Genomic DNA, 21,706 nt, shown 5'->3' with positions numbered 1-21,706 from the left:
GCTCAGAGCCCTGCCTGCCAGGATGGGAGCCACTGCCTGGATCGTGGCTCTACAGGGCCACCCATGATGGAACAGGTCGCCTGGTGAGGTGGTGAGGCCCTTCATCATTTCAGGGGGTGTACAGCAGGATTAGGTGACCCCAAAAATCAGGGATGAGACTGGAGGATCCCTTCCAGAATGTGGACACACCCCCTCCTTTGAGTCTCACCTCCTTTCTTTCTTTCTTTTTTTTTTTTTTTTTTGAGATGGAGTCTCTCTCTGTCACCCAGGCTGGAGTGCAATGGCACAATCTCGGCTCACTGCAACCTCCACCTCCCGGGTTCAAGTGATTCTCCTGCCTCAGCTCCCTGAGTAGCTGGGCTTACAGGTGTGTGCCACCACGCCTAGCTAATTTTTGCAATTTTAGTAGAGACAAGGTTTCACCATGTTGGTCAGGCTGGTCTCCAACTCCTGACCTCATGATCCACCTGCCTCGGCCTCCCAAAGTGCTGGGATTACAGGCATGAGCCACTGCGCCCGGCCTCTCGCCTCCTTTCTTTCAAGTCTGAGGTGGCTAGCCTGGAGGGGTCCCCAGGGGCTTGTTGGGCCCTGACGAGGGGACACCTTGGGGGCCCTGTACTCCACTCAGACACCTCCCACAGCCTTCTGACAGCACCCTCCCCACAACTGACCAGCTAGAGGACCTCCTGACCCCTCCACTTGTCTGCTGGTATGGAAAAGCCTGGCCCCTCCCTCTTGGAGCCTCAGTTTCCCTATCTGAAACTTCAGTCTATCCCAAGCTGAAGGACTGGCCAGTCCCTGCCATATGCCTCACTTTCCCGTGGGACACATTTTAATATCCCTTTCCTGGCCAGGTGCAATGGCTCCCCTATGTAATCCCAGCACTTTGGGAGGCCAAGGTGGGCAGATCACTTGAGGTCAGGAGTTCCAGACCAGCCTGGCCAACATGGTGAAACCCCGTCTCTACTAAAAATACAAAAATTAGCCAGGCATGGTGGCGCACGTCTGTGGTCCCAGCTACTTGGGAGGCTGAGGTAGGAGAATCGTTTGAACCTGGGAGGCGGAGGTTGCAGTGAGTGGAGATCACACCACTGCACTCCTGCCTGGGAGACAGAGTGAGACTGTCTCTCAAAAAAATAATAATAATAAATAAAATAATATCCCTTTCCTCACAGGGGCTATTGTGTCATCTTCTAGAAGGATCCGTTGAGGCTCTGAGGGGTGGGGGAACTTGCTTGTGGGTAGGACCACCTGTCACAAGTTAGCAGAGGTCAGAGGTCAGGTCACCACGGAGACCCAGTGGGATGCGCCTTCCATAGGTGGGGGTACGGATGGGACCCATGAAACTTGATTCCTATCAGACTCTAGCCAAGTCTAAGACTTTGGACGGCCACCACCCAGCGGAGAAACTGAGACCCAGAGCGGCACGGGTTGGCCAGGGTCACGTAGCACCAGACAGGGACTTTGCCAGCCCCGGGGCAGGACCCTGTCTCCGGCCCTCGACCCCGCTGGGCCGTCCCCTCTCCGCTCACCTCCCCCACCCAGGCCGCGGCGGCTAGGAGAGTTCAGAACAAAAGGCGGCGGGGGGCGGGGCCGGGGCGGGGGGCGGGGCCGGGGCGGGCCGGGGGTGGGGCGGAAGCTATAAGGGGCGGCGGCCCGGCGCGGCCCAGCAACCCAGCAGCCCCGGGGCGGATGGCTCCGGCCGCCTGGCTCCGCAGCGCGGCCCCGCGCGCCCTCCTGCTCCCGATGCTGCTGCTGCTGCTCCAGCCGCCGCCGCTGCTGGCCAGGGCTCTGCCGCCGGTGAGTGCCCGCCACTCGCCGGTCGCTCCTCGCCGATGGGGCGCCGGGCACGCGGGCTGGGCCCAGCGGCAGATCCGGACCCAAAGGGATGCCCCGGGTGGCCTCCAGCGCCCGGTACCCGAAACGCTTTCTGGTTCCCTCCAGGCGTGATAGACAGCGAGCTTGCAGTCCCTGGGGGTGTGAAGAGGAGCCGGCGCCGGCATCGTTCGGGCTGGTGGGACGGGACTCCACGCTGGACTCAAACGCTTGCTCCCAGCGTGGGGACCTGCCTCTCGCACTCCAGCCGCGGGTGCTGGAGTGTGCGTTGAAGGAAGTAGCAGAGGGAGTGGTTACAGGGCCCCCTATTCATCGCAGGGACAAAGCCGAGCAGATCCCAGGCAGGTGTCAGCCTGCAGGTGTGTGGCCGCAGTTAGTACACCTCCAGGTGTGCGGTGGGATGGAGGATAAAGGGAGAGCTGGGGAGGGCAGCGCTGTGCTGCGGGAAATGGGGTCTGAGCCTGGAGATGTCCCCCGCGGGCACCTGCTGGCAGCAGTTTTGGGAGGCTTGGAGCTAGGAGAACATGAGTATGAAATAGTATGAGTGCAGTGTGTGTGTGACTGAGCGGTGGTTGTCAGAAAGAAGCGGAGAGAGAAAGGAAAGGGAGAAAATGTGTGCTCAGGAAAGGAGAAGAAAGCCCAGGTAAGAGAGGACAGCAGAGTGAGGAGAGGAGGGACTGTCATGGAGTGTGTGTGACAGCTTGCATGTGTCCCAAAAGCTGCCCCTTCCCTGGGGCGCTTCCAGGCACCAGTCACAGGGCCTGGGGCCAGAGCCTGGGCCACTCCACTCTACAGTGGAGGCATCCAGACAGCTCGGGCAGGGAAGGGAGCAGGAGGGGGTGACAGGCAGGAGTCTCAGGACTGGTCTGGTGAGGAGGGAGGCCTGGCCAGGCTGGGACCCTCTGTCCAGCCACTCTGGCTCTGCCCTGGGCAAACTTGTCCTGTGCTGGCTATGGGAGCAGAAAGGGATGGGATGGGTGGGGTAGAGTGAATGGGGGGCATCTGAGTCTGGAGTCTTGCCTCTTTCCTGGCCCCTCTTGGTCCCTAGGACTTGGGACAGAGTCAGGAATCACTGTGGGTAGACATTGAACCCACAGGTCTGGAAATTGGAGAGATCTGGGTTTGAACCATGCGACCGTGGGTGAATCCTGCCATGCCCCAGAATCTCACCCACTCCATCTCTAATGGGGGTGTGGGTGGGAGGGGGCAATGGTGCCTACTGCTGTGCCCACTGCTGAGCAATGAGGTGATGCCAGGCTCACTAGAAACACTGTCACCTGTAGCTGCCACTTTGACGCTTGTGCATGGTCAGTGCTGGAGCTGGGGGCCAGCTTGGGGTGGGGTCTGAGCTAGACTGTGGTCTGTCACTCTGCAAACATGCAGGGAGCATTTGGGGTCACCTCTGATGTGTTTATCCCTCGGCTGCCTTCAGCAAGGCTGGGAGAGCTCTGTAAATATTTATCCAGCCCAGTTCCCAGCTTTCAGGGTTGATGGAAGCCCTGCAGTCCGATGGATGGGATGAAGCTATCGTCCCTCCTGGAGCCAGCAGCAGAGGGGTGAGAATAGGAAGATTAGGTGGAAGCTTGAGATAGAAGATATCCCTGCTTGCCACCTGGCTTTGCGAGTTGCGCAGGTTGCTTGACCTCTCTGAGCCTCAGAGGGGCGTGATGATACCTGCATGGTGATGCTCCCGTCTTCCTCCATAGCCTAACAAGTGCCCTCCTCGAAGTCTCGCCTCCCACTGACATCAGAAGGCATAGCTATGATTAATTATACCCACTAGACCGACTGCAAACTGAGGCCCAGAAAGGGGCACAATGAGCCCGGCCTTTCTCAGTGTTTCCTGGCACCCTGGGGTCCTCCCTTATCTCCCCTCTATCTGGTGCCTCCCATTTTCTGGATTGCAAGTTGACCCCGGGACGGGGTTGACTCCGAGTCTCTAAGCTCTGCCAGGACACTGGGTCAGCTGAGAAATTCCTTGAATGTGTCTGCAGCTGAGGTTTGGTGTCTGCCAGAGGAGGGTGGGGCTGAGTGAGCTAAGAACCCACCACAGGGCAGGCCAAGGGAGGTTACTGGCCAAGACAGAGGGAATGCACTGGAAGCAGAGATGATTCTTGGGAAAGTGGGTTTTGGAGAAAAGCCAAGAGCTGGGGAGACAGGGGGAAGCCCTGGAGGTGGGAGGCGTGAGCCCCAGGTCTAGGCCCAGCTCTTGCATGACTTGCTGTGTGACCCCAGGCAAAGTCCTTGAGCTCTCTGGGCTCTGTCTCATCCTTTGGGAAATGAGGGAGCTGCTTGTTCCTCAAACTCCCCAGGGGTGTAGATGAGGCCAGTAGTGGCCTGTGTCTACCACCTCACCTCACTGAATCCCAAGAGTCCTGGGAAGGCCAAGCCCACCTGTCTCACAAGTAGCAAGCTGCTTCATGCCATGCCTCGTAGTTAGGGCATCTGGCCCCAGGCCTGAAAGGACTTGGAAAGATGAAGTGTGGGAGGACAGTGAGGCAGTGTGTCCTATCCCAGCCATGGGGAAACTGAGGCCAAGAGCTCATGGGCTCTAAAAAAATCATGGGCTCTAAAAACAACCTCACTAGCTAGAGGCCTCATTTCTAGCATCTCCTGCTCACTCAGTTTCTAAGAATTTAATGAACGAGACATGGACAGAGAGAAGAGACCTTGATATGCTGGGACACTGCACAAGGCGCTTCTCTTTTCTAGGCCTGAAAGCTCCCTTCTAGCTGCGACTTCTGTTTTACCATTTAAAGCCTGGAGATTTTGTTGGGGAACTAGAGGGGAGGTGGGTGATGGGAACTGTAGGGACTGGCAAGGGCAGATCCCCAAGCGTGGGAGGGGAGGGCCTACAGGGACAAGGAAGAGGACCAGGTAAGAGATGCTTCTCTGTGCCAGAGGCTACAGCAGGCATTACAGAAGGATTTCATGTAGCCCATTGCTGTGGCATCATTCCCATTTGACAGATAGGAAAGTTGAGGCTAAGAGAGGAAGGTGACTTGTCTAGAGTCTCCATGTCATAGAACTAGGCCTTCTGAATCTCAGTGGTTGGCTCTTTTTGCGACACTAAGACTGTCATGATCCAGGGGTTTGGGCATGGACTGGGTGCCTCATGAGGGAAGGACAGGAACAGACAGTGGAAGGGGTGGGGCATGCCTGTGGCTCTCCCTCCATGACTGTCTGCACCAGGACTCACTGGAGGGCAGAGGAGAGAAGAGATTTCTAGCCATGGGCATAGACAGGCCTGGCAGGCTGGGCTCTGGGTTGTTTGAAGCTCCCAGGGGACAGCACAGCTCTGCCCTCTCCAGGGAGGGTCTTCATACCCCTGCCAGGCTGGGGAAAGGAATCTGTTTCTCCTGTAGGTCAAGGGGGCAGTGTGGCGAGGAGAAGGAGGCAGGCCCCTCTGGCAGCCCATATCCTCCATGGGAGAATTTGGATATGTAGCATCTCCACCTTCCTGGTGGATATTGGAAGCCCAACGAACCTGCCTGCAAAATGCCCGGGAAATAGCAGGTGCTGAATAATTTGCAGTTCCTTCTCTTCTGTCACCAAGGTGAGGCCAGCCTGGGTCCCTCCTTCAGGGGAAGGGTGACTCAACCCCTGCAGAGCAGAGCAGAGGTAGCAGGGAGCTGGGTGGGCTGTGAGCACAGACAGTCTGCTGCCTGCCACCTGGTATCCGATCAAGCTGCTTAACTCCTCTGGGGCCCATTTCCTCATCCTGGAAATGAGGGTGATGATGGTGGAGTTGGTGAAAGGTTCCATCAGGGGCTAAAAGCAAGTCCGTGGAGCTGTTGCCAAGGTCCTAGCCTGTAACCAGTGATAAATACTTATTAACAATAAGCCCAGGCTGGGTGCGGTGGCTCATGCCTGTAATCCCAGTACTTTGGGAGGCCGAGGCAGGTGGATCATGAGGTCAGAAGTTCAAGACCAGCCTGGCCAAGATAGAGAACCCTCATCTCTACTAAAAATACAAAAATTAGCCAGGCATGAGGCTGGGCACGGTGGCTTACACCTGTAATCCCAGCACTTTGGGAGGCTGAGGCGGGCGGATCACAAGGTCAGGAGATCGAGACCATCCTGGATAACACGGTGAAACCCCGTCTTTACTAAAAATAGAAAAAAGTTAGCCGGGCATGGCAGTGTGTGCCTGTAGTCCCAGCTACTTGGGAGGCTGAGTCAGGAGCATGGCATGAACCCGGAAGGCAGAGGTTGTAGTGAGCCCAGATCACGCCACTGCACTCCAGCCTGGGCGACAGAGCGAGACTCCGTCTCAAAAAAAAAAAAAAAATTAACCAGGCATGGTGGGGGGCACCTGTAACCCCAGCTACTCGGAAGGCTGAGGCAGAGAATTGCTTGAACCTGGGAGGTGGAGGTTGTAGTGAGCTGAGATCGCGCCACTGCACTCCAGCCTGGGCAACAGAGCGAGACTCCATCTCAAAAAAAAAAAAAAGAGACAAAACAAAACAAAAAACCAATAAGCCCAGAATCGGCCAGAACCCACAACCCAGTGAGACTGCGCTGTGCCAGGTAACCATGCAATAAGCAAGCTCAGAAACAGGGGGAAGCTGCTTTAGGGCCTCACGCCCTTAGTAGTTCCACAGCCTCTGTGTTCAGAAGGCCCCCCTTCATGGTGGGGTGTTCTTGACGCCTCAGCTCTGGGATCAGGAGCAGGGAGCGTTGGGACGCTGATCAGATCCCTGGGGTGTCTGGAGCCTGGGAGAGCTGCCAAAGGCTGAGGGTGAGGTGGGGCCTGAGCGGCTGAGCTCCTGCCCCAAATATGGCTGTGAGGAGGCTGCAGTTGCCCAGACCAGACAGGTGCTGAGTCTCTCAGCAAGCAGCACAGCTCCATCCCTCTCCTTCAGTGCAGGAAGGAGACTTGGCTTCTGTGCGGTGTCCAGAGCCAGGCCTTAGCCTTAGGCCTGGGCTGCCAGGGTCCTGGTCTGGCCTTGCCACGCCCTTGCTGGGTGACTTTGCAGGGTCTCCAACCTCTCTGAGCTTCTGCTTTTCTCATGCACAAGAACTGTAACTTCTGCCCTGGAGACTTATAGACAGGTAGCAGGATGTAGCTCAGGTCTGAATCTCCATCTGTGGTCCTGGGGCTTTGGCGAGTGGGGCTGGGCACCTGGCAATTAACTGTCCCCACCCTCCCGGCTTGAAGAAGGCAGGCAGACCACAGATCAGCTCCCACTGTACTCCTAGCCCTGGTGAGGTGTGACCAAAACCACCTCTGCTAGAAGCCAGGCCTCAGTGGCCAGGTGCCTTCCTGGGTGCTGGGCCTGTGCTACGTGCTGTATATACCTCACCTTGTCCAGTCCACAAATCAGTGTCACCCCTAGCAGTCAGGTTACACTGACTGAGGCCACATTGCAGGGCTACAGCCGCTCCACACTGGGGAGGAGGTGGGGGAAATCCTGGGCAGGAGAGAGGGCAGAGCCTGCTCACATGACAGGGACAGCAGCATGGGGGGTGACCCAGGTGTGTCTGAACTTAGTGGACACAGGAAGAAAGGGAGTTGGAAGCGAGTTTCTGTGGGGAGCAGGAGGAGGTTGCCTGGTGTTCCCTCAGAGGAAGCTTTTTGGGGTCCATTCCTGGAATGTATGGCTCATAGCTAGTCCCAGTGTGGCCTCCACCCCCAGACCTCATTGGCCTAAGTAGCTGGAGTAGGTGACAGGCAGCCCAGGGCCCTCCACGATGCCTTGGAATAAGGTGCCAAGAAACCAGAGAGCCAGCCAGATGCCAAAGGGCCTTGCCATGTGCCGATGCCATTTCCCTCTCCATTTGCCCAGCCACACAGTGGGCTGGGGTTGCACGTGGGTCTGCTGACAGGCCACACCTCTTAACTGTGGGCCATGTGGACCTTAGGCCTGACCAGACCCTCATGTCATCTCTCCTGCCTAGGACGCCCACCACCTCCATGCCGAGAGGAGGGGGCCACAGCCCTGGCATGCAGCCCTGCCTAGTAGCCCGGCGCCTGCCCCTGCCACGCAGGACGCCCCCCGGCCTGCCAGCAGCCTCAGGCCTCCCCGCTGTGGCGTGCCTGACCCACCTGATGGGCTGAGTGCCCGCAACCGACAGAAGAGGTTCGTGCTTTCTGGCGGGCGCTGGGAGAAGACGGACCTCACCTACAGGTAGGGGCCTGGGAGCAGGACACTAGGATGCCACCTGTGTGTCCATGGGTGAGCCAGCTGCCCTCACAGCTGCTGCTTGAGACACAGGCTGGGGTAGATCTTCGTGTCTAACAGGCCTGTGTGTCCACTGAACCCCAGGGAGGCCATCTATTGGCAAACACCCTGAAACCCCAACTTAGACACACCTAAGGAGACCCTCCCTCAGCAGAGGGGCAGAGCCTCTGTCATCATGCAAAGAGTCCCAGCACATGCCTGCGGACGGGTGTTCAGTCACTCAGGCAGCCTTTACTAGAGACCTGTGAGGACCAGGCTCTGAGACTCCACGGTGAATGAGGCAGACACAGCCCCATCCTCTGTGTCAGTCTGAGGTGGGTGTCAGCCATGTCATTGTCCAACTCTGCTATCACAACTTGGGCTTCAAGCAGGTGGAGACAGTGGTAAGTGGGGAGAGGCAATAGTGGGCATCTCACTGGGTGACCTGGGAGGACCCTGGGCAGATGGTGGGGAAACTGGGGCTCACACATCCTGCGGGTGGGGACCCAGCCTGGGAATGAAGAATGGGCTGGTGTCACACAGTATTGGAGCTGAGACTGGGGTCTTCAGAATTTCCTAGGTGGGGGCCTGGGAACCAACAGGAGCTCAAAGAACCAAGGTCTCCCCACAGTGAGTGGCACTGTCAGGTCTAGGATGGGGGTCTCGGGACCCCTGGTCCTGGTTCTTTCCACGGAATGCAGACACTTGTATTTGCCTAAGTATGAGCAAACCACATACACATGTGCCCCTGTGGCCAGGGAGACCAGTGTGCTGAAGCTGAGGCCCAGGAGCACACCTGGCCTGTGTCCTGAGCGTTCACACACCCACCAAGCATCCAGGGGCAACTCCTGGTGCCTCAGCCATCGGGGGCTGTCCCTTCCCTGAGGCCCAGACCCCTCCATCTCCCTCCAGGATCCTTCGGTTCCCATGGCAGCTGGTGCAGGAGCAGGTGCAGCAGACGATGGCAGAGGCCCTAAAGGTATGGAGCGATGTGACGCCACTCACCTTCATTGAGGTGCACGAGGGCCGTGCTGACATCATGATCGACTTCGCCAGGTGAATGGGCGGCCTGGGACCCCTCCAGGAACAGCCTCACCTGCCAGCAGCCACTGACCCCGCCCCCACCCATCTGTAGGTACTGGCATGGGGACGACCTGCCGTTTGATGGGCCTGGGGGCATCCTGGCCCATGCCTTCTTCCCTAAGACTCACCGAGAAGGGGATGTCCACTTCGACTATGATGAGACCTGGACTATCGGGGATGACCAGGGTATGGGCTGGGGACCCATTTTCCAGATGGGGCAACTGAAGATCATAAAGAATGGGGACTCGCCAAGGTCACTGAGCTGGGGTCTGGAGCTGGATGTCCTGGGCAGGAGGTTTGGGGGTTGCTGAGCCACCTCCCTTTTCCAGGCACAGACCTGCTGCAGGTGGCAGCCCATGAATTTGGCCACGTGCTGGGGCTGCAGCACACAACAGCAGCCAAGGCCCTGATGTCTGCCTTCTACACCTTTCGCTACCCACTGAGTCTCAGCCCAGATGACCGCAGGGGCATTCAACACCTGTATGGCCAGCCCTGGCCCACTGTCACCTCCAGGACCCCAGCCCTGGGCCCCCAGGCTGGGATAGACACCAATGAGATTGCACCGCCAGAGGTGAGGCCCTGCCCGCCAGTCCCCCAACTCCTCTGCTGCCCGCTGTGACTGCAGCATATGCCCTCAGCACGTGTCCCTCTCTCCCACCACAGCCGGACGCCCCACCAGATGCCTGTGAGGCCTCCTTTGACGCGGTCTCCACCATCCGAGGCGAGCTCTTTTTCTTCAAAGCGGGTTTTGTGTGGCGCCTGCGCGGGGGCCAGCTGCAGCCCGGCTACCCAGCATTGGCCTCTCGCCACTGGCAGGGACTGCCCAGCCCTGTGGACGCTGCCTTTGAGGATGCCCAGGGCCACATTTGGTTTTTCCAAGGTGAGTGGGGGTTGGGGATCTGCTCGAGAGACTTCCCAGAGCCAGGAATGTTATGGCCAAGGGCAGGAACAGACAGACAGATCCTCAGGGGCACAGTGGATAGGGAGCGCTGCCCCAAAGCCTGGGGGCCAAGGGAGAGAGAGTGTGGTTTGCTCCTCAGGCACAGATAGGAGGCTCCCGGAGGTGGCTCTTGAGATAGGAGCAGCGTGGAAGGGATTGCACAGTGGGGCCACGTGTTGGTGCATTCAACCCTCAAAGCCACCCCATGGGGCGGGGTTCTAGAGATGAGGCCTCTGGGGCTCCGAGGCAGTGAAGTGACTCACCGAGAATGCAGCTGGGAAGAGGCAGGGCAGGGAATTGATCCAGGTCTGTCATCCTAGAGCTGGGATTTCCATCTTCAACTGGCAGAGATGAGAGCCTGGAGCGTTGCAGATGCCAGGGACTTCACCAATGAAGGCACCGCATGGGAAACCTGTGTGGGTTCCAGGGCGGCCCAGCCTGCAGGGGCCCAGGGAGTGGTCAGCAGGCATTCGTCATGGCCAAATGCCAGTGGAAGGAGCAGGCGCCCAGGCAGCCCTCCACTGATGAGAGTAACCTTACCTGTGTGCTAGTTTACAGCGCATTCACTGCCCCAGCTTATCCCAGGCCTCCCACTTCCCTCTGCGGGTGGGGTGCTGAGCAGGCATTATTGGCCTGCATGTTTTACTAATGAGGAAACTGAGGCTGGGAGAGTCTGTGGTGGGGGTCAAGCAGGTCCACAGTGGCGGGGCATGGCAGTGGTGGCTAGGCAGGTCCTTGCAGCCTTCCCTCTCCGGCAGGTGCTCAGTACTGGGTGTACGACGGTGAAAAGCCAGTTCTGGGCCCCGCACCCCTCACCGAGCTGGGCCTGGTGAGGTTCCCGGTCCATGCCGCCTTGGTCTGGGGTCCCGAGAAGAACAAGATCTACTTCTTCCGAGGCAGGGACTACTGGCGTTTCCACCCCAGCACCCAGCGTGTAGACAGTCCCGTGCCCCGCAGGACCACTGACTGGCGAGGGGTGCCCTCTGAGATCGACGCTGCCTTCCAGGATGCTGATGGTGCGTTGGGGGTGAGGCAGCTGGTGGGAGGTGGGCACAGCAGCCGCTTCTCCCACCTGGTGGTGGCTGGGCCTCCCATATGCCTGCCACAGGAAGCCTGGCTCTTCATCACAGGTCCTTTGTCCAGCGCCATCTGCCCTCCTCTCGGTGGCCGGCTAGTGCTACATTCCATGTTGCAGATGAGGAGACTGAGGGTCAGAGAAGTGCAAGGTCTTACCCTGGTGCCTCAGCCACAGCCAGTAGAACAATAAACTGCTGTACACTGAGGGCCAACAATGCTCTAAGCTCCTTACTGGTCTCATCCAGTTCTCAGAACAGCCCTCTGATGTAACACCTGTTGTGAACCCAGTTTCCAGAGGAGCAAACGGAGGCTCAGGCAATGAGGCCCTAACCTGGACTTCTACCCTGGTGGTCCCTGCTCCTAACCACTGACCCACCCAGCCTCCCACAACCACAGAGGGCTAGAGCCAGTCCAGTGATCCCTCCCCTCCTGGGCTCCTCTTCTGTGCTCTTTCTCTCACATCAGGACCCACTGGGAGAGCTATCCTAGGGTAGCCTCCAGCTCCAGGACTCCAGGACGCCTGTCAATAGCCTGGCTAATGGGTGCGGGAGAGACTGATGTGGAGGGTGTTGGGAGCAACGGGACTTGCTTTCCTGAGAGGTGGGACTCAGGCCTCTGAGGCTTTGGGTACCTCTCAGGCTGGGTATTAGCCCAGCCCAGATTCCAGGGCAGCCAGAAGGGCTCCCTAGAGGGAAGAGAGGTTCTGAAAGGCTGGCCCTGGATCCTGCAGGAACCTCGAGGAACTCAGCAGTGGCCAAGGGCTGCCCACCAAGCCGTCCCTTAGTGCCCATCCCTGGGCACAGCCTGACAGGCAGGAGTAGGGCCCAGTGTCCTCTCGCCCAGGCTTGACCACCTTCTCTTCTCAGGCTATGCCTACTTCCTGCGCGGCCGCCTCTACTGGAAGTTTGACCCTGTGAAGGTGAAGGTTCTGGAAGGCTTCCCCCGTCTCGTGGGTCCCGACTTCTTCAGCTGTGCCGAGCCTGCCAACGCTTTCCTCTGACCATGGCTTGGATGCCCTCAGGGGTGCTGACCCCTGCCAGGCCACGGATATCAGGCTAGAGACCCATGGCCATCTTTGTGGCTGTGGGCACCAGGCATGGGACTGAGCCCATGTCTCCTCAGGGGGATGGGGTAGGGTACAACCACCATGACAACTGCAGGGAGGGCCACGCAGGTCGTGGTCACCTGCCAGTGACTGTCTCAGACTGGGCAGGGAGGCTTTGGCATGACTTAAGAGGAAGGGCAGTCTTGGGCCAGCTATGCAGGTCCTGGCAAACCTGGCTGCCCTGTCTCCATCCCTGTCCCTCAGGGTAGCACCATGGCAGGACTGGGGGAACTGGAATGTCCTTGCTCTATCCCTGTTGTGAGGTTCCTTCCAGGGGCTGGCACTGAAGCAAGGGTGCTGGGGCCCTGTGGCCTTCAGCCCTGGCTGAGCAACTGGGCCGTAGGGCAGGGCCACTTCCTGAGGTCAGGTCTTGGTAGGTGCCTGCATCTGTCTACCTTCTGGCTGACAATCCTAGAAATCTGTTCTCTAGAATCCAGGCCAAAAAGTTCACAGTCAAATGGGGAGGGGGATTCTTCATGCAGGAGACCCCGGGCCCTGGAGGCTGCAACATACCTCAATCCTGTCCCAGGCCAGATCCTCCTGAAGCCCTTTTCGCAGCACTGCTATCCTCCAAAGCCATTGTAAATGTGTGTACAGTGTGTATAAAGCTTCTTTTTTTTTTTTTAAACTGAGGATTGTCATTAAACACAGTTGTTTTCTACCTGCCTGCTTATTCTCCTTTTGTGAATGCTCAGCCAGGATTGGGAGGCCTGGCCACTGTCCAGCCCAATCCTGGGAGCTAGGGTCTAAGTCCACCACCCCCAAGCCTCTGGCCCTTGGGGCTGGACACAGTGCTCAGGGCTCTTTCTGCTCCATTTCTACATCACATTTTGTTACAGTGGCTTCTTAACTGGCTCCGCACTTTCCTACTTGTCCCCTCTGTTCATCCTCCAGAGTGGTGGTTTATCTGCTCATGCCACAGCCCAGCCTTCCATACATAGCTGTGGTTTCTGCATCATAGGCTCAACTAACCTCGGGCAGAAAAAAAAATGTTTAAAAAAAGGATGTGGCCGGGCGCAGTGGCTCGTGCCTGTAATCCCAGTTCTTTGGGAGGCCGAGGTGTGTGGATCACCTGAGGTCAGGAGTTCAAGACCAGTCTGGCCAACATGGTGAAACGCCATCTCTACTAAAAATACAAAAATTAGCTGGGTGTGGTGGCAGGAGCCTGTAATCCCAGCTACTTGGGAGGCTGAGGCAGGAGAATTGCTTGAACCTGGAGGCGGAGGTTACAGTGAGCCGAGATAGTGCCATTGCACTCCAGCCTGGGTGACAAGAGCAAAACTCCGTCTCAAAAAATAATTAATAAAATAAATAAATAGGCCAGGCGCGGTGGCTCATGCCTGTAATCCCAGCACTTTGGGAGGCTGAGGCGAGCAGATCACAAGGTCGGGAGATCGAGACCATCCTGGCTAACACGGTGAAACCCCGTCTCTACTAAAAATACAAAAAATTAGCCAGGCGTGGTGGCGGGTGCCTGTAGTCCCAGCTACTCGGGAGGCTAAGGCAGGAGAATGGTGTGAACCCAGGAGGCGGTGCTTGCAGTGAGCCAAGATCGTGCCACTGCACTCCAGCCTGGGAGACAGAGCAAGACTCTGTCTCAATAAAATAAATAAATAAATAAATAAATGATGGTTACCTCTGTACTGAACATGTACAGACTTTTTTCCTTGTCATTGTTCCCTAAACAATAGTATAACAACTATTTATATAACATTTGCATTGTATTAGGTAGTATAAGGAATCTAGAGATGATTTAAGGTATACAGGAAAATGTGTGTAGGTTATATACAAGTATGACACCATTTTATATAATGGACTTGAGCATCTGTGGACTTTATTATCTGCAGGGGGTCCTGGAACCAATTCCCATGGATACTGAGGGATGACTGTACTTTGGTTTCCCACCACTGTGAGGATACAGAGCAAAGCAACTTCAGTCACTGCCCTTCCCAACTCTCCAGTGTCTCCTTGCCCTACCTTCCAGCCCCATGTGTGTCTTCATAATAGCATAGTTGCATTTTTTTTTTAAGAGAGGCAGGGTCTCCCTTTGTTGCCCAGCCTGCAGTGCAGTGGTGCAATCAGCTCACTATAACCTTGAACGCCTGGGCTCAAGGGATCTTCCCCTCTCCACTTCCCAAGTAGCTGGGGCTACAGGTGCACACCACCAAGCCAAACCAAGCTTATTTATTTTAAAATTTTTGTAGAGACAGGGTCTTGCTGTCTTGTCCAGTCTGGTCTCAAACTCCTGGCTTCAAGTGATCCTCCCTGCCTTGGCCTCCTAAAGAGTTGGGATTACAAGGCTGGGCGCAGTGGCTCATGCCTGTAATCCCAGCACTTTGGGAGGCCGAGGCGGGCGGATCACTAGGTCAGGAGATCGAGACCATCCTGGCTAACACGGTGAAACCCCGTCTCTACTAAAAATACAAAAAATTAGCCAGGCGTAGTGGCGGGCACCTGTAGTCCCAGCTACTTGGGAGGCTGAGGCAGGAGACTCCAGCCTGGGCGACAGAGCAAGACTCTGTCTCAAAAAAAAAAAAAAAAGAGTTAGGATTACAGGCATGAGCCGCTGAGCCCAGCCACAGCTGCAATTTCATTAGACTGAACCGTGTGAAATCATCAGTAGTGGGCCACTGTTTTACTCCCTGCATTATTCAATCAGATACATAATTGCTTTGAGACTTTCATCAGTTTCATTAGCTTCGCGCTGTAAGAACCAAGAGGCAGAGCCACAGGGCTGGGCTGCCTGGTTTCGCTCCCCACTGCAGGGCTCGGTTAAGCGAGTGTAGAGCTAAGAGAGGAATGGAGAAGGTGGAAGGTGTCCCTCCCTTCCAACGCTCATCTGATGCACCAGCCAAACCAAATACCACCTGGGCCTTTGAACATTGCCAAGCCTCATCCGCTGTTGTCATTTTGTCCACCTCCACAGCTGCAGGGACAGCCGTAGGCCTGGTACTGGGATATCTCTTCCTAGGGGCCTGCCTATCTGCTCAGCTGCACTGCGTTTTAGGGGTGGGGAAGCTAGGGCACGAGCTTGGGGTCCCAAAGCATGCCCAGACCACTCAGGCTTCCAGATACTAGGTCCTCCTCCTTCAGGCCTCACTTCGTTTCTTTTCCCCTGGGCTCAGTTCCAGTCCTGGCTGTAAGACTGGGAAAGCCACTGCTTGAGTCAGGACCTCAGTGGCTATTTTTGTCCGTGAGAAGTCCTCTACACCACGATTTGGGAGGCAGCCTGGGAGAAAGAGAAATTAGTCGTGGCTCCTTTAAGGGGTCCGCGGAGGCGCGCCCGGCCTTTTGTTTGAGCGGCGGCGCGCGCGTCAGCGTCAACGCCAGCGCCTGCGCACTGAGGGCGGCCTGGTCGTCGTCTGCGGCGGCGGCGGCGGCTGAGGAGCCCGGCTGAGGCGCCAGTACCGGGCCCGGTCCGCGTTTCGCCTTCCGGCTTCGGTTTCCCTCGGCGCAGCACGCCCCGGCCCCGCCCCAGCCCTCCTGATCCCTCGCAGCCCGGCTCCGGCCGCCCGCCTCTGCCGCCGCAATGATGATGATGGCGCTGAGCAAGACCTTCGGGCAGAAGCCCGTGAAGTTCCAGCTGGAGGACGACGGCGAGTTCTACATGATCGGCTCCGAGGTAGCCCGCGGCGCGTCCTCGCCCTCCCCGGGCTCGGCCCCGCGGGAGCCCCGGGGCGGGCCCATGCGCCGAGAGCGCGCGTCTCCATTCATCGGGGCGGGCGGGCGCGCGCGCGCGCTCGGGGCTGTGGGCCGTGGCCTAGTGGGCGTGTCGGGTGTGGCCCCCGCCCCCTCATCGACCTGGGATTTCCTTACTCATTCGCCGAGGTCCGCCGTCTTCAGTGCTGCCAGGATTTTGGCGCCATGAGGAGCCCCAGTGGTTCCGAGCTGGGTTGGTTTTCAGCCAGACGCAAAGAAACGGGATATTTAGTTAGCCCCTGCGACGCTTGGGGGACCGCACTGCTGCCTTTGACCGTTTTTAGCTGTCGTAAATTTCACGTGCACCCGTCCCCGTATTGCTACTTGTGGGAACCTGAAATGGCAGGCTGGAAACCCTGGACTTAGTGAGGGCTCATCCCCATTGTGTTTGTTGCCTCTTAGGTGGGCAGTGGAGGTCTTTTGACCTTTGTTTACCAGTGAAGAAACAGATTGGAGGAAGATGTTTGCTTTTGGGTGAATAAGGGCCCCATGCCTAAGCTAGATCTTTAAGCAATTCTGAAGCAATTGACACTTTCCATATCTGTGAACTGATTCTGAATTATTACAGGGGAAAGAGCCTAAGGATGTTTAACCCTTAACTAGAGTGGCTGCATTTTGTTGCATCAACTGGATGACTGACTTCAGGAAAACCCTACTGGCCTTTGAATGGGTGTTTGTTCCAAGTCTATTAGGTTCTTGTTTTTTGTTTTTTATAGAGACCCGCTATGTTGCCCAGGCGGGTCTCCAACTCCTGGGCTCAAGCAGTCTGCCCGCCTGGGTCTCCCAAAGTGCTAGGATTACAGGCATGAGCCACCATGCCCAGCCGTATATTAGGTTTTTACAGATTGTCTCAAGCTAGCCTTTTTTGCTCCAAAGGCAGTCCCCAGCTAGTATATGTTACCTTTTTAAAAAAATTATGGATATACAGTTCAGATGTACAAATGTCAAGCAGTAGAATCTCATGTAAGGAAATAAGTGCCAATCCTGGAGAATTAAAGCTGTCATGAAATGCCAAGAGTTTCTTCGCCTTATAGCAGTTTTTAGTATCATATTCCAGCATTTTATTCATACTTTGTTTTATTTTTATTTTTGAAAAAAGGTCTCACTTTGTGCAGTGATGTGATCTCGGCTCACTGCAGCCTTGACCTCCTGGGCTCCAGCGATCCTCCTGCCTCAGCCTCCCAAGTAGCTGGGACTACAGGTGTGCACCACCATGCCCGACTAATTTTTGTATTTTTTGTAGAGACAGGGTTTTGCCATGTTGCCTAGGCTGGTCTTGAATTCCTGGGCTCAAGTGATCCTTGCACCTCAGCCTCTCAAAGTACTGGAATGACAGGTGTGAGCTACTGCACTCACACTCAGCGCATTCATACTTTTTAAACTTGTAGGTTTTTTCCTTCACAATTGAGCATAGCATGAATGAATGAAGCCTCGAGATGGTCACACTGAGTCCCATGGATGAGACTAAAGTCAATAGCATCAGAACTTTAGTGTTAGCATTTTCCACCGTTTTTTTTTCTTCTGGATGAGGTTTGACTCTGTCACCCAGGCTGGAGTGTAGTGGTGCAATCTCGGCTCACTGCAACCTCTGCCCCCCAGGCTCAAGCCGTCCTCCCACCTCAGTCTCCCATAGCTGGGACTACAGGCACACACCACCACACCCGGCTAATTTTTATATTTTTAGTAAAGATGGGGTTTTACCATATTGTCCAGGCTGGTCTTAAACTTGTGAGCTCAAGTGATCTGCCTGCCTCGGCCTCCCAAAGTGCCGGGATTATAGGCGTGAGCCACTGTGCCTGGCCTCCACCAATTTTTATAAAACAAAAAATACAGGATTCAATAAAATTTTCACGTTGTCACTTAAATTACAGCTCTTCAAAGATGCCAGTGCTAGGGAGGTGGAGCCAGTGCCTGTCCATCTGCCACAGTTGAGAATGGTCCTCATTGGCCAGTAGGCTCCTGCCTAACTGCAGAATGCAAAAGGTGTCGAATTTCAGCCTGTGATACTAGGCGAGTTGTTTACCTGATATAATGGGTGTGAAAGTAATCAGTTTGGCTCTGAGTGGGTGACACTTCAAAAGAAAGCTTTCATTTATTAGTTGGAGCAAATTGAGAAGCTGTGCGTGGCCAAGTAGGAAGAACCTTGGGAGGCCTGGTTCCAGTCCTGCTCTGCCTTGCTGTCGCGTTTCTCATGTGTATAGTGTGATGCTTAGACTAGATGGTCTCCAAGATCTTCCCCAAAACACATTTTAGTTTCTAGAAAGCTAATTACAGTCTTGTCTTTCAGCCCCTTCACTCCTGGGCCTCCCAGTAAGAATAATCTTCCTGAGACCCAGGGTGTAAGAGACTCAGATGGAGAGGCAGTTTGTTCTTTTGGGCCTGACTTAATTATCAGACCTTTGGAGTTTAGGGAAGGGTTCAAGGTCAGAGCTCTATTGAAATTCAGTAGTTCCAGTGACAGTAGTGGATGGATGGTCTCAGCCCACTGCCCTGTGGAAAACAGGCACTGTATTCAGAGAGGTGGGCCAGCCATAGCAACATACCCAGTGCCTCCATGCGCCATCTGTGGAGCTGTCTTGGGAAGGCATCTACATTTACTATGAGTGTGTGTCACAGTTCTGCCATTGACAGCTGTATTTACCAAGCCGGAGTCATGGAGCTTTGAGGACCCTAACAGATCCCCAAGTTCAGCACCTTCATTTTATATTCAGGAAACCTGGGTCCCAAGAGGGCGAAGGCTGGTTCAGAGAAAAGCCAGGAAGGCAAGTCCAGTTTCCTAAGTTCTGAAGGGGCTTTGGGGGGCATCTAGGAGACTCAGAGCCCTGCAGGGCCTGCAAGGTAGTCATGGGGGGAGTATTGTCAATTTCTTTTAAAAAACCTAATGGAAACTCTACATTTACCATGATACTGGATGATACTGACACACAAGCCAAATAACATAGAGGGGTCTGTGCCCTCTATGTGGAAAGTGAGTGACTTACTGTGGCTGCTCTTCTGTCAGTGTTCAGTAGCCCTGGTTGTTGATTACAGTCACTGCTAAACATGGAGAAACATTTTATTTAATACTATGCCTGAGTCTCATACCTATAATCCCGGCACTTTGGGAGGCCCAGGCAGGAGAATCACTTGAACTCAGGAGTTTAAGACCAGCCTGGGCAACATAGTGAGACCCTTGTCTCTACAGATTTTTATTTTTTTTTAATTAGGCCGGGTATGTGGCTCACACCCGTAATCCCAGCACTTTGGGAGGCCAAGGTGGGCAGATCGCTTGAGCCCAGGAGTTTGAGACCAGCCTGGGCAACATGGTGAAACTCTGTCTCTACAAAAAATACAAAAATTAGCCAGTTGTAGTGGCACGCAACTATAGTCCCAGCTACTCAGGAGGCTGAGGCAGGAGGATCACTTGAGCCTAGGAGTTTGAGGCTGCAGTGAGCTATGATCGCACCACTGCAATTGAGCCTGGGTGACACAGCGAGACCCTGTCTCAAAAATAATAATAAAAATTAAAAATAAATTAAAAAATTCAAAATATATACTATGTTGGGCGATAAAATGGGAAACATAATAGAAGTGGCCCTTCATGGGGGTGAAGTTCAGAGTTGCTGAGCATTTGGCAGATGAGTAAAGAGACCCAGAAAATGGGAAGTGATCCCAGGTTACAGATGGAGCCAGCACCTGGCACCCAGTCTATTGGCCATCCCCTGCAATGTGACTCCAAAGTGATCATACTTGAAAAGTCAATGAGACAATAGGGTACCCTCATAAAAACTTTAGGTCTAGATTTATTTTCCTTAAGGAAGTCAGACTTTCAGTATTTGGTACAAGCAAACTGAAGCCATTGTTTGAGTCAGTGATGATTTATATAGCAGTCTGGTGATTGCCTTGTAAACCTTTTGGAAAATTCCTTTGGTATCCCTAGTTTGGGTTTTGTTACTAAACAAAGCAACACAGGCCATAGGGGAAATTATCTGGCATCTGTCTAAAATTAAAAGACCTTTTTGGTGTTTATTACATTGTAAAAATATCAAAGTCTCGTCCTTAAGATAAAAGAAGGTCAAGGAGGCCTTGCATTTCTGGAAAGTGCCAGAGATCCTTAGTCCAAAATCAAAATCACCACGAACTTCTTGCTAAGCTCTGGGGGCCTCCCACTCAGGCATCTGCCCAGGCCTTTCGGAACTTGGTTCTGTTGTCAGGATGCACACATGCAGGCCAGATGTGCACTGCTGGTGAACCCTTCATATCAGCGGAATGTGTTTTAATGCTGCCGAAAGCGTGGCGCCTGGGGGCCACCTCGAGGCCTGTTTGTCTGTTGCTTGATGCAGTCTGCGCCAGGACCCTCCCCTTCCCTGTGGTGCTGCGACCCTTATAATGAGCCTTCTTGCTTTACTCATAGGTGGGAAACTACCTCCGTATGTTCCGAGGTTCTCTGTACAAGAGATACCCCTCGCTCTGGAGGCGACTAGCCACTGTGGAAGAGAGGAAGAAAATAGTTGCATCGTCACATGGTAAAAAAACAAAACCTAACACTAAGGGTGCGTCTTCACGAGGGTTTGTAAACCTGTTTCAAAACCACTCGCTTATGTCATAAAAATAAAACGTTTTCACTCCAGAGTGTCTTCACTGCAGCCTTGGCCTTAGTCGGGCAGGGAGCATCCCAGGGGTGGGCCGCCCTGTGAGCCCTCCAGGCGAGGAAGTGGCCCCAGGGAGCCATTGGTGGTCCACCGTCAGGTATTTCCAGTGGGGCCATTGAGTACGTGAGCGGGCCGGGGCCAGGACACTAGCAGGTGCTGTGAAGACATGTTGGTCTCAAAACGTTTTAGGAATGCTGCGATGCTCTGCCATCTACCGTGGGTGTGTCGCCATAATCATCTTCCATGCAGCCTAAGTGGCGGGTGGTGGTCCCAGCTCCCACTCTCCTCTGGGGCTTTCACCGCTTGCTTCCTGGAGCACATCCATCCCATAGCACTTCATCCTGGCAGCCAGTGTGCTAGAGCCCATGTGCATGTCGCTGCTCCTGGTGGCCTGCGTGTGCCTGGGGCTTGCTAGGTACACTAGTGAAACTAGTGGGCTTTGGGTCATGGCAGCTCTGTGCAGGGTGAAAGGGTGCTCTTCAGACACTCTGAGGGCTCTGCGGGAGACACTCCCATGGAGACATTTGGGTATGGACACAGCATGTCCTTTGGCAGGTGGCGAAACTGCTTCCCACGTGGCAATGGCGCCTTGTAGAGAGCTGCCCTGGGCCTGGGTGTGTCTGTGAGCACGTGCGCGATGCTTCGTAGTCTGCCCTGTTTGTTTGTGTCTGTAGGTGCTGCTGTGGTTTTGTCCACTGCGGGAAAGTAGTGGTTCTTTTAATGCAGGAGCCGGAGCTTCTTTTTGATCTGCTGCTATGACATTTCCACTCACTTGCTTAAAACAGTTAACTTTTTGTTCCCCCTCCTCCCCTAGCAGAGCATCAGTCGCTAACACAGTGAGTCCCCAGCTTTGCTTCCCCCTCCACAAGTCCCTGGGCTAAGTCTTGGGAGATACCTTCCCCATAAGCGATTGATTTCTCCAGGAGAAGCCAGACTGGGCCCACAGACAGGTAGCTCTTGACGGAGATTCCCCGGAAGAGCTAGGGGTCGAGCTGCCTAGAATCTGTCCTGCTTCCCAGGCAGCACGTGTGGACCGGCTTGGGGATAGAAATTCATGTTTGGTGTGAAGCAGCTCTTTCCAACTCTCTGGGCTCTTGTTTTAAAAGAAAAGTATTCTTCATCTTCCATTCCATCTCCCCACCTTGCATCGTGTTGTGGATTGTGGTGGTGT

The 21,706-nt window shown here is 55.0% G+C and overlaps 2 protein-coding genes across 8 annotated transcripts in view; both read left to right on the top strand.

The window, feature by feature from the left end:
* The first annotated feature begins 1,647 nt into the window (after positions 1 to 1,647).
* On the top strand, positions 1,648 to 12,866 carry MMP11 (matrix metallopeptidase 11). Its single transcript, XM_055253358.2, has 8 exons — positions 1,648 to 1,800; positions 7,738 to 7,967; positions 8,913 to 9,056; positions 9,136 to 9,269; positions 9,413 to 9,654; positions 9,747 to 9,963; positions 10,782 to 11,039; positions 11,967 to 12,866. The coding sequence occupies exons 1-8, from the start codon at positions 1,693 to 1,695 to the stop codon at positions 12,098 to 12,100; spliced, it is 1,467 nt and encodes a 488-aa protein (XP_055109333.2). The 5' UTR covers positions 1,648 to 1,692; the 3' UTR covers positions 12,101 to 12,866.
* Positions 12,867 to 15,351: 2,485 nt separating this feature from the next.
* Positions 15,352 to 21,706, top strand: part of SMARCB1 (SWI/SNF related, matrix associated, actin dependent regulator of chromatin, subfamily b, member 1) — a 45,582-nt gene continuing 39,227 nt past the window's right edge. For 3 of the 7 annotated variants that reach the window (XM_063623456.1, XM_063623455.1, XM_055251966.2), the window contains exons 1-2: positions 15,538 to 15,827; positions 20,298 to 20,409. In XM_063623456.1, coding sequence (XP_063479526.1) covers positions 15,735 to 15,827; positions 20,298 to 20,409 — 205 coding nt within the window. In that variant the 5' untranslated portion in view covers positions 15,538 to 15,734. Of the gene's footprint in view, positions 15,828 to 20,297; positions 20,437 to 21,706 lie in introns of all 7 variants that reach the window. The other 4 variants (XM_063623454.1, XM_055251965.2, XM_055251968.2 and 1 more) reach the window with 3 other exon arrangements.

The sequence above is a fragment of the Symphalangus syndactylus genome, chromosome 18 (assembly GCF_028878055.3).
Source record: "Symphalangus syndactylus isolate Jambi chromosome 18, NHGRI_mSymSyn1-v2.1_pri, whole genome shotgun sequence".
Lineage (NCBI taxonomy): Eukaryota > Metazoa > Chordata > Mammalia > Primates > Hylobatidae > Symphalangus > Symphalangus syndactylus.
The sequence above is the reverse complement of the archived record's forward strand: the minus strand, read 5'-3'. Positions and strand labels throughout refer to the sequence as shown.

Coding starts and splice junctions, on each gene's coding strand:
- MMP11 (XM_055253358.2), top strand. CDS start 1,693: ATGGCTCCGGCCGCCTGGCTCCGCAGCGCGGCCCCGCGCGCCCTCCTG. Junction 9,057..9,135: donor ATCATGATCGACTTCGCCAG/GTGAATGGGCGG, acceptor ACCCATCTGTAG/GTACTGGCATGGGGACGACC. Junction 9,270..9,412: donor GACTATCGGGGATGACCAGG/GTATGGGCTGGG, acceptor TCCCTTTTCCAG/GCACAGACCTGCTGCAGGTG.